Here is a 13,409-nt window from a genome sequence, read left to right as displayed (position 1 = left end):
TCTTTAATTCTTACATGTGTTCCCAAACATGAACCCCCCCTCCCACCTCCCTCCCCATAACATCTCTCTGGTCATCCCCATGCACCAGCCCCAAGCATGCTGTATCCTGCGTCAGACATAGACTGGAAATTCGATTCTTACATGATAGTATACATGTTAGAATGCCATTCTCCCAAATCATCCCACCCTCTCCCTCTCCCTCTGAATCCAAAAGTCTGTTATACACATCTGTGTCTTTTTTGCTGTCTTGCATACAGGGTCGTCATTGCCATCTTTCTAAATGCCATATATATATGTTAGTATACTGTATTGGTGTTTTTCTTTCTGGCTTACTTCACTCTGTATAATTGGCTCCAGTTTCATCCATCTCATCAGAACTGATTCAAATGAATTCTTTTTAATGGCTGAGTAATACTCCATTGTGTATATGTACCACAGCTTTCTTACCCATTCATCTGCTGATGGACATCCAGGTTGTTTCCATGTCCTGGCTATTATAAACAGTGCTGCGATGAACATTGGGGTACGTGTGTCTCTTTCAATTCTGGTTTCCTCAGTGTGTATGCCCAGCAATGGGATTTCTGGGTCCCCTAATACCAAAACCTGACAAAGATGTCACAAAAAAAGAAAACTACAGGCCAATATCACTGATGAACATAGATGCAAAAATCCTCAACAAAATTCTAGCAATCAGAATCCAACAACACATTAAAAAGATCATACACCATGACCAAGTGGGCTTTATCCCAGGGATGCAAGGATTCTTCAATATCCACAAATCAATCAATGTAATTCACCACATTAACAAATTGAAAAATAAAAACCATATGATTATCTCAATAGATGCAGAGAAGGCCTTTGACAAAATTAAACATCCATTTATGATAAAAACTCTCCAGAAAGCAGGAATAGAAGGAACATACCTCAACATAATAAAAGCTATCTATGACAAACCCACAGCAAACATTATCCTCAATGGTGAAAAATTGAAAGCATTTCCCCTAAAGTCAGGAACAAGACAAGGGTGCCCACTTTCACCGCTACTATTCAACATAGTTCTGGAAGTTTTAGCCACAGCAATCAGAGCAGAAAAAGAAATAAAAGGAATCCAAATTGGAAAGAAGAAGTAAAACTCTCACTGTTTGCAGATGACATGATCCTCTACATAGAAAACCCTAAAGACTCCACCAGAAAATTACTAGAGCTAATCAATGAATATAGTAAAGTTGCAGGATATAAAATCAACACACAGAAATCCCTTGCATTCCTATACACTAATAATGAGAAAGTAGAAAAAGAAATTAAGGAAACAATTCCATTCACCATTGCAACGAAAAGAATAAAATACTTAGGAATATATCTACCTAAAGAAACTAAAGACCTATATATAGAAAACTATAAAACACTGATGAAAGAAATCAAAGAGGACACTGATAGATGGAGAAATATACCATGTTCATGGATCGGAAGAATCAATATAGTGAAAATGAGTATACTACCCAAAGCAATTTACAAATTCAATGCAATCCCTATCAAGCTACCAGGCACATTTTTCACAGAACTGGAACAAATAATTTCAAGATTTGTATGGAAATACAAAAAACCTCGAATAGCCAAAGCAATCTTGAGAAAGAAGAATGGAACTGGAGGAATCAACTTGCCTGACTTCAGGCTCTACTACAAAGCCACAGTCATCAAGACAGTATGGTACTGGCACAAAGACAGACATATAGATCAATGGAACAAAATAGAAAGCCCAGAGATAAATCCACACACCTATGGACACCTTATCTTTGACAAAGGAGGCAAGAATATACAATGGAGTAAAGACAATCTCTTTAACAAGTGGTGCTGGGAAAACTGGTCAACCACTTGTAAAAGAATGAAACTAGATCACTTTCTAACACCACACACAAAAATAAACTCAAAATGGATTAAAGATCTAAATGTAAGACCAGAAACTATAAAACTCCTAGAGGAGAACATAGGCAAAACACTCTCAGACATAAATCACAGCAGGATCCTCTATGATCCACCTCCCAGAATTCTGGAAATAAAAGCAAAAATAAACAAATGGGATCTAATTAAAATTAAAAGCTTCTGCACAACAAAGGAAAATATAAGCAAGGTGAAAAGACAGCCTTCTGAATGGGAGAAAATAATAGCAAATGAAGCAACTGACAAACAACTAATCTCAAAAATATACAAGCAACTTATGCAGCTCAACTCCAGAAAAATAAACGACCCAATCAAAAAATGGGCCAAAGAACTACATAGACATTTCTCCAAAGAAGACATACGGATGGCTAACAAACACATGAAAAGATGCTCAACATCACTCATTATTAGAGAAATGCAAATCAAAACCACAATGAGGTACCACTTCACACCAGTCAGAATGTCTGCGATCCAAAAATCTGCAAGCAATAAATGCTGGAGAGGGTGTGGAGAAAAGGGAACCCTCCTACACTGTTGGTGGGAATGCAAACTAGTACAGCCACTATGGAGAACAGTGTGGAGATTCCTTAAAAAATTGCAAAAAGCTATACCTTTTGATGGAAGTATCTATAGGACACACTGCAGGGACATGGAAGCAAGGACAGAAAATGTGCTATTTGTGGCCACTGCAGGCAATTTATATCCTTAGTCATGTATGAAATTAATCTTGCCTTATTTGTGAAAAAGCAAACACATTTTCTGATGTAATGAGATGTGTATAAAATTTGCCTGTCATAAATACATGACAGTTGTTAGCATCTAATGGATTTTTTAGTCTGTAATTGATATTACATTTGGAAATTTCTATGACAGACCCAGCAAGTGTTGTCCATGTTCTTTTTTGGTCAATTCACTGCTGTTATCTATCTTTAATTACAACATTTTAAGATACAATTTATCATGACCAAATGTGAGAAATAGTGCTGTGTCTGCTTTCTCCTAGGTGTTTGCCCAGCTATTGTGAACATGGTGGTGTATGTTCCCAGTCCTGGAACACCTTCTCCTGCGACTGTACACACACTGGTTACACGGGCGCAACCTGCCATTCCTGTAAGCCTCATACTCCTCTGTCCTGATTTCCATGTAGCTCTGTTTTTCTTTCCTTTATTTTGTGTATATGTGCATGTCTGTGCAACTCTGTGCTAGAAAGCAACAACAAAAATAATTACTTTAGACATTAATTTTTGTCTGATTTATTTTTTTTAACCTTTTATACTTTTCATTTTGCATTATTTCATATGAGTGGTAAGGCAGCTTACAGAAATACATGTATCCTAAGACAGGAAAAATAGTAGGTAAAAGAAAATAAGGATAAGAAAATAAAATATAGTCAAAGGTAAAAATAAAATCTAGACTTCATGTTTTATAAACAATGTTTATAAAATTAAGCAGGAAGAATCTCAGAAGTGCAGGGTGGAAGCTAACCTGGTTGGGTTTCTCAGTATCAGTAAGAAGCCAGGTGAATACTCAGGTCCCTTTGGAATCTTGATGTTCTTTATGATGATGGTGTGGTATTGGTGGTGGTGATGATGATGGTTAATATACTGGAACTGTACTTGCATAATTCTAGCTGTCTTCTTATTTCAACTCCTTTAATCCTTGAAACAACTCTAGGAGATAAATGTACAATTATCTATGCTTTGCACTTGAGAAGCTAAGTTGTTTACCCAATGTCACACTCTCGATCACCTCTCATTGGTGTTTCTTTTGTTTAGAACATCAGTCTCTTTTCTGAAGAATTATTCTTTCATCTTTAAAGCTAACAAATCTTTATGGACGACTAATCCATTATCTATAAGAAACTTACGACAGAAAGCCCTTAAATGTCCTTGGTTTTCTAATTATTGGCTGTTGTTTAAGCTTTTGTTTTATTGTTTTCCTTATTTCCTTTTCATTACTGACACTTCTGAAGCCCTTCTCCCATAGAACCCCTCCCTCTTGGTCTTTAGAGACAGCATGATATGAAAATTCACTCATCTCACTACATTCAGTCCCTCCTACTGGGAGAATACATTGCACTGTTAAGAACTCTTCCCTGTGAATTATTTAATTCTAGTTCCACATATGGGAGAAAGGCAGAAATTAGATTGGCATAAATTTGTCATTTGGGGAAGTGAATCCCAGGGAGGCAGGCACTGGGGTGAGACCCCTGAGTCCCTACCACCGAGGGTTCTGCAGAGGAACTCAAAGTCTCTTGGAAGACCAAGTGAGATGATTCATGCCCTAAATATCCCCTAAACAAGTTCAGCCAGAGTGATCCTACCTGCAACTCAATTTGCTATACTAGTGTCAAGTAAGAATTTGCCAGGGTAACTCTTTATTTGAAAGGACCTAGACATCTGGGAAACCTGAAGCTAAATGATTTTGCCGAGTCACAGTTTGGAACAGGGTAATCTCTTTCTTAGAGTGTTCTTCATCATACTTATATGAAGCAGATATCAACTGAATATTAATGATTAAGGAGAGATGGCTAAATGTTATCAGTAACTATGATCTAAATATCATTCCAAACAGCTCTGTAGCATAAAGATTTAAAACTACAGACATACATTATGTATTTTATACATATTATACATCCTGTTACACATATGTAAGGTTTTCTGCTTGTGGCCCATGATTTGGTCTAATAATTGAATTGACTTTCTTGAAATTCTGCAATTGATCAGTCACATGAAGATGAGATATTGCCAAATCAATGTAAGTGATCACAAGACCATTATTTTGGAGTCTAAGTACACAATTAGTACATGTGTATGTTCTTGTTTAACGCAAGTTTTCTCCTTTGTCATTCCTCCACTTCTCTTGTTTTCCTAGGCAATTGCAGCCCCAACACAACACAGACACTGTTATCAATCTATGTGTATCCCTCTGGACACTTTCCTAGGTGGTTATAACCATGTGTATATATGATAGAAATGTCAACGTGAGTGGCCAAAATGCAAGTATGGTGGAAAAGCAATCCATATTACTTTTCTATCAGTGTCTCTGTGTCCATCAGTATAAATGAGGGTAACCATGACGTTGATTTGGGGGCAGTCTAACTTGATATATTTGATACTTGGCCATATTTAATAAAAGGATTTTTTCCTTTATAAAATCTCTGGACAAAAAGCATTCCCTTCATGTTCTTGTTCTTTGAGATGAGAGAACAACCACCTCTAAACTTCTCCAAGGATTTTTCTTGATTATTTGAAATAAGCAAAGTTAGAAATGTAGGTAATCCAGTCATTATAGCACGGCATAAAGCCATATCCTACTAGGATCACTCTAGTTTGTGGATCTTGTCTAACTACCACCCGAGTCTCTCTGTGTGGATGCCAGGTTTGACGCTTAGAGCTGACTTAAAGATCCAGTCCAACTCTGTGCCAGAATTAGTGCCACACTTCCCTCCCAGCAGCCTTTAGCAGCTTTTCAGGTTTTCAAAGGGTTTGTCCTGTCAAGGCAAAGGGTGATGCGCAAGAGAGCTGTTACTCAATTGGTCATTCATTTCCATGTATGCTGAATATTAATTGAGTTCATCATCTACAGATGCTAATCACTTGCCTTGTAAAACATTCATTGTATATATAGAAAATTCATTTATGAATTAGGATAAATTGAAACTACAGAGAGACTTTTCATATATATTATATATATTTCTTTGAATTTTGATTTTCTTGAATAATCATTTCCAAAGCATTTTAGGATGTTTCTTTTTATTTTTTAAATTTTTTGAAGTTTATTTTTATTTTATTTTATTTTATTTTTTACTTTACAATACTGTATTGGTTTTGCCATACATCAACATGAATCCACCATGGGTGTATATAAGTTCCCACTCCTGAACCCCCCTCTCATCTCCCTCCCCATACCATCTCTGGGTTATCCCAGTGCACCAGCCCCAAGCATCCTGTATCCTGCATCAAACCTAGACTGGCGATTTGTTTCTTATATGATATTATACATGTTTCAATGCCATTCTCCCAAATCATCCTGCCCTATCCCTCTCCCACAGAGTCAAAAAGTCTGTTCTGTACATCTGCGTCTCTTTTGCTGTCTCGCATACAGGGTTATCATTACCATCTTCCTAAATTCCATATATATGTGTTAGTATACTGTATTGGTGTTTTTCTTTCTGGCTTACTTCACTCTGTATAATCGGCTCCAGTTTCATCCACCTCATTAGAACTGATTCAAATGTATTCTTTTTGATGGCTGAGTAATACTCCATTGTGTATATGTACCACATTTAAAAATGAACTTTAAAAATGGAATGAAGTAGAGCTGCTGATTTGTGAAATCCATCTCATTGAAAAAAATGCGTTTCATGTGGAAATTGTCTTAAGTAAACAAAGAGTATAGTTACTGAGTAGTTGTTTTAAAATAGCATGATTATTTGATAATAACATATCATTTAGGGAGATTAAGCCAATGCATTTCGGATGCTTAGATATTGTGAAACAGCAAAGAATTAGACGAGAGTAAATCCAGTTACCCTGATTTTGACAGGAATTCTGTGTTTCTAGAGCATAAAGTATTCAGATCCACATGTCCCATAGTGATACTTCTTAAAATCTTTCACTCTGTGCCTGAGAATCTTGATGCTACCCGAGGGAAAGAGGGGAACACTCCTCTAGAGAATACGTCCCTGAGAGCAAGGCAGAACAAGTGTCACTGGGGAAAGTATCACTTAATTAACAACGTGGAGGGATTCATTCTATTGTCATTCCTGTCTGAGATCTCTGTCCTCTGCAGCTCTCTACGAGCAGTCATGTGAAGCCCACTGGCACAGAGGAAACTCTTCAGGGCTCTATTATATTGACTCAGATGGAAGTGGCCCCCTGGAACCATCCCTGGTATATTGCAACATGACAGGTATGCTAATAAGCATTTTTAATGAAAAACTCATGTAAATACTTGCTGTGTATGAAAAATCCAGATGCAGTAAGCAGAGTTTACCTAGTGGCAACTTTACTTAGATGTGCGCTTTGATTGTAATTGTAATATGATTGCTAAGAAGTATTAAATGTAATGTTCTAAAATAGTTAAGAGGTGGTAATTAGAAGTTAGGTCATTATTTTCCTGGAAATGTTCTTTCTTTATGCAAAAATTAGCAATAAATTGCTGTTTATTAATCTATAACATAAAAGGGTAAACTTTATTTCTTAGTTAATGTCAATAAGTGCCAAAGTCTTAGGAGAATGTTCACTTCTTAAATTTATGAAAATATCCATTTATATTCTTTTGAATCTGTAGTCAGGTGAGTTTATCTGCGTGTATGTGTGCTAAGTCACTTCAGTCATGTCTGACCCCTTGTAACTCTATGGACTGTAGCCCAGCAGGTTCCTCTGTCCATGGGATTCTCTAGGCAAGAATACTGGAGTGGGTTGCCATGTCCTCCTCCGGGGGTCTTCTGCACCCAGGGGTTGAACATGCATCTCCTATGTCTCCTGGGTTGGCAGGCAGATTCTTTACCTCTAACACCAGCTGGGAAGCCCTGAGTTTATCTAGGGAATAATAAATGTTTTTAAAGTGTATAGGGACTTCCCAGGCTGCACAGTGGTGAAGAATCCGCCTGCCAATGCAGGAGACACAAGAGACCTGGGTTCGGTCCCTGGGTCAGGAAGATCCCCTGGACTAGGAAATGGCAACCTACTCCAGCCTTCCTGCCTGGAAAATTCCTTGGACAGAGGAGCCTGATGGGCTACAAGTCCATGGGGTCACAAAGAGTCAGACACGACTGAGTGACTAACACACACACCAAGCGTATATACTTCATCTAATAATACTATTCATGTGCAACTATATAAATAATATTACATCTTCCTTAAAAACCTGATTATTAATATGTTAAAGGACTTATATATTACATAGTGTTTATGACGCCTTTAATTCTTTAAAATTTTTTAATTTAAGCTCTCTGCCTAAATGTATAGGAGCACAAAGGACCAAAACTTCCGCTGCAATGAATGACAACTGCCCTGATGGAACTGATACAAATTTTTTATACCTCTTATCTACCTGTATCTGTATGTGTGTGTACCCATAAATTTTTCTCCATGCTTATATAAGGTTTGCCCAATAAAGAGGACAAACCTTTTTTAGAAAACTTTCTGTTACTCTAGCAGTGTAGCCCCAACAGATACTTCAACAACTACAGAATCTGAGTGCAAATTCTGAGATAATTATCAGAAAAAAATCAACTATAGATGGTTCTTAGGTAACTATACATTAGTCATAATTTGGTTTCTCTGTTGTTATGGCTCCACATCACTGGGGAAGGGTTGCAGATCTCACAAGGAGGAAATTATTTATGGGTAAACTTACAATGATGGTTTGTGAATAGCTTGCAATCCTGATGTGGTTTTTAATATCAATACCTATTGTCATTTCATACATGAAAAAAATCTAAGCATTTTTGGCAGTGGTTAATATGTGATCTGATCTAAATTCAGTCAAATATGTATTCCAGTCCCAAAACCACCCCCGAGGTTGTTGCAGAAGATGCAGGAACTCCCAGGGCATTGCACTGGGTGTAAGTATGGCTGGTTGGGGCTTTTGGGCAAATATCTTATCATAAATACTGACCAGAATATTGCAGTGTGATGACAGAGTTAAATACATCAACTTACTTTTACTGAAAGAGATGTGATCAGTGAAATATGTGAGGAAACGGCCCAGGGGATCTTTCTAGATATACTGGATTCCAGTGGTTTATAACCTTCAAGTGATTAATTTCTGCTTTGATTTGCTTTCATTACCATGACTCAAGTGAATGCCAAGAACAAAGAAAGCTAAATAAAAAGCATCCCAGTAATACATTTCCTTTATATCAATTAGGTTCTTAATTATCACAAAAGTCTAGGGCATGTTAAAGATTTTCATATATATTATCTTGGGTTAATCCTACGAGCAGAGTTCCATATACACTGAAAAGTTCCAAGAATCAAAGGAAGGTAGCCGCTGCTGCTGCTAAGTCGCTTCAGTCATGTCCGACTCTGTGCGACACCATAGACGGCAGCCCACCAGGCTTCCCCATCCCCCATCCTGGATTCTCCAGGCAAGAACACTGGAGTGGGTTGCCATTTCCTCTCCAATGCATGAAAATGAAAAGTGAAAGTGAAGTCTCTTAGTCGTGTCTGACTCTTAGCGACCCCATGGACTGCAGCCTACCAGGCTCCTCCGTCCATGGGATTTTCCAGGCAAGAGTATTGGAGTAGGGTGCCATTGCTTTCTGTGATAGAAAGGTAGAAATAATCCCAAATAGCATGAACCAAGATGAGTAAAGTTTCAAAGATATTTGTTGATAATTAACTGTTGGCAGGCTTGGTAAGGCTGAGGTCAAGTTTATAAGTCTGCCAAGAGAAATAACCGAGAGCTGATTGCCTGATTTTCTCCAGTTTATGGTTGTAATAAAAGAAAAACATTTTAATCATCATAGTGAACACATGATCTAAGCTTTGCCATGAAGCTTTAGTTGTGTATATTTCTAAAGCCCATTTGGAATGTGTAACTATCTCAAAGGTGTTCTGTTTTGATACTGATTGCTGCAATATTGGATACATTTTGATTCCCTGCAATTGCTATTACCTCTTCAGAGTGAATGTAGGTCCCTACCACCGTAGACAAGAATAGTTATCAAAATGCAAAGGGACAGTAAAAACAGCTTTTGATTTCAATTAAGTTAGGATAATACTTGATGATATATAAGCATGTTTTTCTTACCCTAGAGATAAAAAAGAACCTCTGAATAAGGGAGGGAAAGGTAAAATCTACTGATTACCCATCCTGATTAATTTATACACATGATGGCCTTGAAAATTGTCTGCCAAGAACATGAATCATTCCCTTTCCCAGGGCGACGTGAAGAAATGTCCAAGTTAAGACACAAAACTGAAGAGATGCAAGAAAATTTCTGACAACATTGAACACGTGTACTCAGCGCCTGCCCTGAGCCAACACAGCTCGGGTCATAACAGACTGTGAATCTGAACACCTCCCTCCCATGGTCTGGGGCACTTTTTCGGAAGGGGAACGAAACCCTTGACAGAAGCAAATCAAATACATGGCATGTTATAAGGCAGTGGGTACTGTGAAGCAGAACAAAGCAGGGAGTGGGGCCCAGACTGCAGAAGGATGGGTTACAGTTTTAAATAGAGAGATCAGGAAAAGACTCAGTTGGAAAGTTGACATTTGCACTTATTACATCAAAGCAGGAGCACTGAGGCAAGAGGAAGTGGAGCCTTCATGGGGAGGGAGGAGACAAGGGCAGAAGGCCTACAGCCACAGGGAGCCTGGCCTGTTGGACAGACCCAGGTGGAAGGACCAGGAGGTGGCCTTTCCTCAAGTCATGAGGCTGGAAAGGGGCTGGTCCAGATTTCACACAGTTAGGACCTTTAACCATCATGATGCACCAAGGGGAGGCAAGGAGACCAGTTAGGACTTAGCTCTAGCAGTTTAGCCAAGATGGTGGTGATGGTGGGGAGCAAGGTAGGAGAGAGGAGGAGGAAAGATTGCTTTACAACCACTGGACTGGATATGGACAGACAGAAAGAGAGGCATCAAGCAGGGCTCCCCTGTTTGGATCTGAGCCCTGGAAGGAAGGTGCAGTTATTGTTTATGGAGATGGAAGGGCCATGTTTTAATGGAAGACCAGGATTCCAGTTGTGAGCATGTGAAATTTGGTTTGCCTGTTGGTCATTTAATTAGATAGTAGGGATCTCTTGTTTATAAAAACAAAAACCTACTGGGTGGTTATAATATCCTTGGCAATACAAACTTTAAAAAATATTATTTGGACTGTGACTTTACAAATTAACCTGACCAGCAGGCTGTCATGAGGCTTTTCCAGGTCCCTATATGTTTGTCCTCCTAGGGAAGCTCTGCTTTCCACGGAAGGATCCTTTGGCAGCATCCAGGAAAGGCTGTATTATTATTATTAAGCTTCTCTACAGATGTTTAGGGTTTTCCAGGTGGCACTAGGCTAAAGAACCGGTCTGCCAAGGCAGGAGACATAAGAGATGTGGGTTTAATCCCTGGGTCGGGAAGATCCCCTAGAGGAGGGCATGGCAATTCACTCCAGTACTCTTGGCTGGAGAATCTCATGGACAGAGGAGCCTGGGAGGCTACAGTCCATGGGGTCACAGAGAGTCAGACACGACTGAGCACAGCCCAGCCCAGGGATGCTTATTTGCACACAGGTTTAGAAACCACAGTTGTGAAGGTGGGGAGCTTTGATTTCAGTGAGCACAGCCTCCTCTATCTTCAAAAAATTAAAACGGAAAGGGAGAAAAGGGCACCACACAATGGAGAAATAAAACTAATGGAGATGTAAAATTTTGATGCTGCTATTCATTTCACAGTCCAAGCAATTATTCTGTTGTTTGTATTAATGTAGGTTGCTGTGGGTGAGGTTGCATGATCCATCATTGAATCCTTGTGGCTATGATTTGTCCACAATGCAACAAGAATTGTTCACATGTGTTAAGATAAAGTCTAAGACATTAATTCTCTAAAGTAAATATTTTCTAAACACTCTAACTTAATCTTGGAAAGTTTTAAGAGCTCTAAGGTGTATGTGTATGTGCTCATGAAAATCATTGCTAAGAATTTAATGATTTGCATTGATATGTAAATGTCTATTATTAAAGCATACTTAGTAACTATGCCTTTATATTACATTGCAAATGAACATTAAGTCCAGATTATTGTATCACTGTGACTTTTGCATAATTAAGTTTTTTTAGAAAAGTTTGTGGTTGCCTAAATCTTATCTAAAACTCCTGAAATTAGTATAGTCTTGTTCTATGTGAAAAGATTAATATTCAAGAGTTCTATAGTTGCGATTAAGGTGGAGCATCAAATGGATCATGGAGATGGAGTACAAGAGTTAAATATTTCAGTGAAGATTTCCAAATAATATTAAATGCCAAGGATTTTTCTAAAATTCAAAGCCATAAAGAAAGCAGTGTGCTGAAGATATACAGGCCAAATGACCAATGACTACCTCCAACAGCCAGGCAACAAAATATTTAACTGAAAAATTAAAAATCCTTTGTTCCTAGAGAAAATCCAAAGAATGAGCCAGGGTTATAGCACAGTGGTAAAGAATCTGCCTGCCAATGCAGGAGACTTGGGTTAGATCCCTGGGTCTGGAAAATCCCCTGGAGTAGAAAATGGCAACCCACTGCAATCTTGCCTGGTGGAGGCTACAGTCCATGGGGTCACAAAGAGTTGGACACTACTGAGCATGCACACACACATAGCTAAATAGTTCTTACTGATCCAGGGGTCACATGAGTTGCCCTCAAAGTCTTTGTATTGATAGAGGAAAGATCTTAGGGTCTTGATTCTGTTCTTCCAACCTGGAAATATTTACATTATAATAATTTCTCCTCCATAAGGCTGCAGTGCCTGTGGACAATTAAACATTCTTTAATTATTCAAAAAAAAAAAAGTACTAACACTTGGAAAAATATACCCAAAACAAAATTGTAAACCAATTATTAAAATTAAATCCTTGGTAATAGCCTCCAGAAATGTAGTCCTAGGAGCTACAAAAAGTCCTACAAAAAGACACTTCAAACCTTTTTTAGTACCTTTAGTACTGAGACATCCAAAACAAGACAGAAAATGAAACTATTTTGAATGGACTGCTTGTGAAATTTGTTGACAGGTCTATTCCCTTTCTAAACAGAAGGAACAGAATGTAATTTCTTTGACGACAATATGAGGAAGGTCAATATCTCTCCCCACTGAGACGGAGATGACTGTGTCCACGGTATACCAGGATGTTAGTCAGTCTAACTCACTGTGACCTTATCAACTGTAGTCCTCCCAGCTCCTCTGTCCATGGAATTCTCCAGACAACACTGGAGTGGGTAGCCATTCCTTCTCCAGGGTTTCTTCTCAGTGCAGGGATTGAACCGCATTGAAGGCAGATTCTTTACAAACTAAGCCACCAGAGAAGCCCCAGGTTAGTTGTTTGCTATTATAACATCATAGTTGTGAGGTTCAGAAACTGGGTCTCAGACACTGCATTGTGAGAATGACTGTTGCTGGAAGAAAATGGGTTGCAGTCAGAGCAGTGACTCAACTTCCAGTCCATAAGAATCCCTGGAGGCTTAATGAACAAGCTGAGGACTGGGTCTATTGCCTCCCTGACCATTCCCCCTTCAGATCTTAATTTATTGACTAGCCAGTTAATAATGCAGAACTTTTTACTCATTATTATTGCTGAGTCACTCGTCTTCATGCAAACCAAGTAGTTGTGTTTCTTTTCTTGAGACATAGTTGATTTACAAGGTTGTGTTAATTTCAGGTGTACAACAAAATAATTTAGTAGTACAGACATATATATCTATTTTTTTCAGATTTTTTCACCTTATAGGTTATTACAAAATATTGAATATAGTTCCCTGTGTTGTATAGTA

General features: G+C 38.4%; 1 protein-coding gene across 2 annotated transcripts in view; it reads left to right on the top strand.

Moving 5' to 3' along the window:
• Nucleotides 1-13,409, top strand: part of LOC101123612 (contactin-associated protein-like 3) — a 236,926-nt gene that overhangs the window by 158,652 nt on the left and 64,865 nt on the right. For both annotated transcript variants that reach the window (XM_042243184.2, XM_027964384.3), the window contains exons 11-12: nucleotides 2,942-3,048; nucleotides 6,733-6,852. In XM_042243184.2, coding sequence (XP_042099118.1) covers nucleotides 2,942-3,048; nucleotides 6,733-6,852 — 227 coding nt within the window. The remainder of the gene's footprint in view (nucleotides 1-2,941; nucleotides 3,049-6,732; nucleotides 6,853-13,409) is intronic.

The sequence above is a fragment of the Ovis aries genome, chromosome 2, assembly GCF_016772045.2.
Source record: "Ovis aries strain OAR_USU_Benz2616 breed Rambouillet chromosome 2, ARS-UI_Ramb_v3.0, whole genome shotgun sequence".
Classification (NCBI taxonomy): Eukaryota; Metazoa; Chordata; class Mammalia; order Artiodactyla; family Bovidae; genus Ovis; species Ovis aries.
This window is presented reverse-complemented; position numbering and strand designations above follow the sequence as displayed.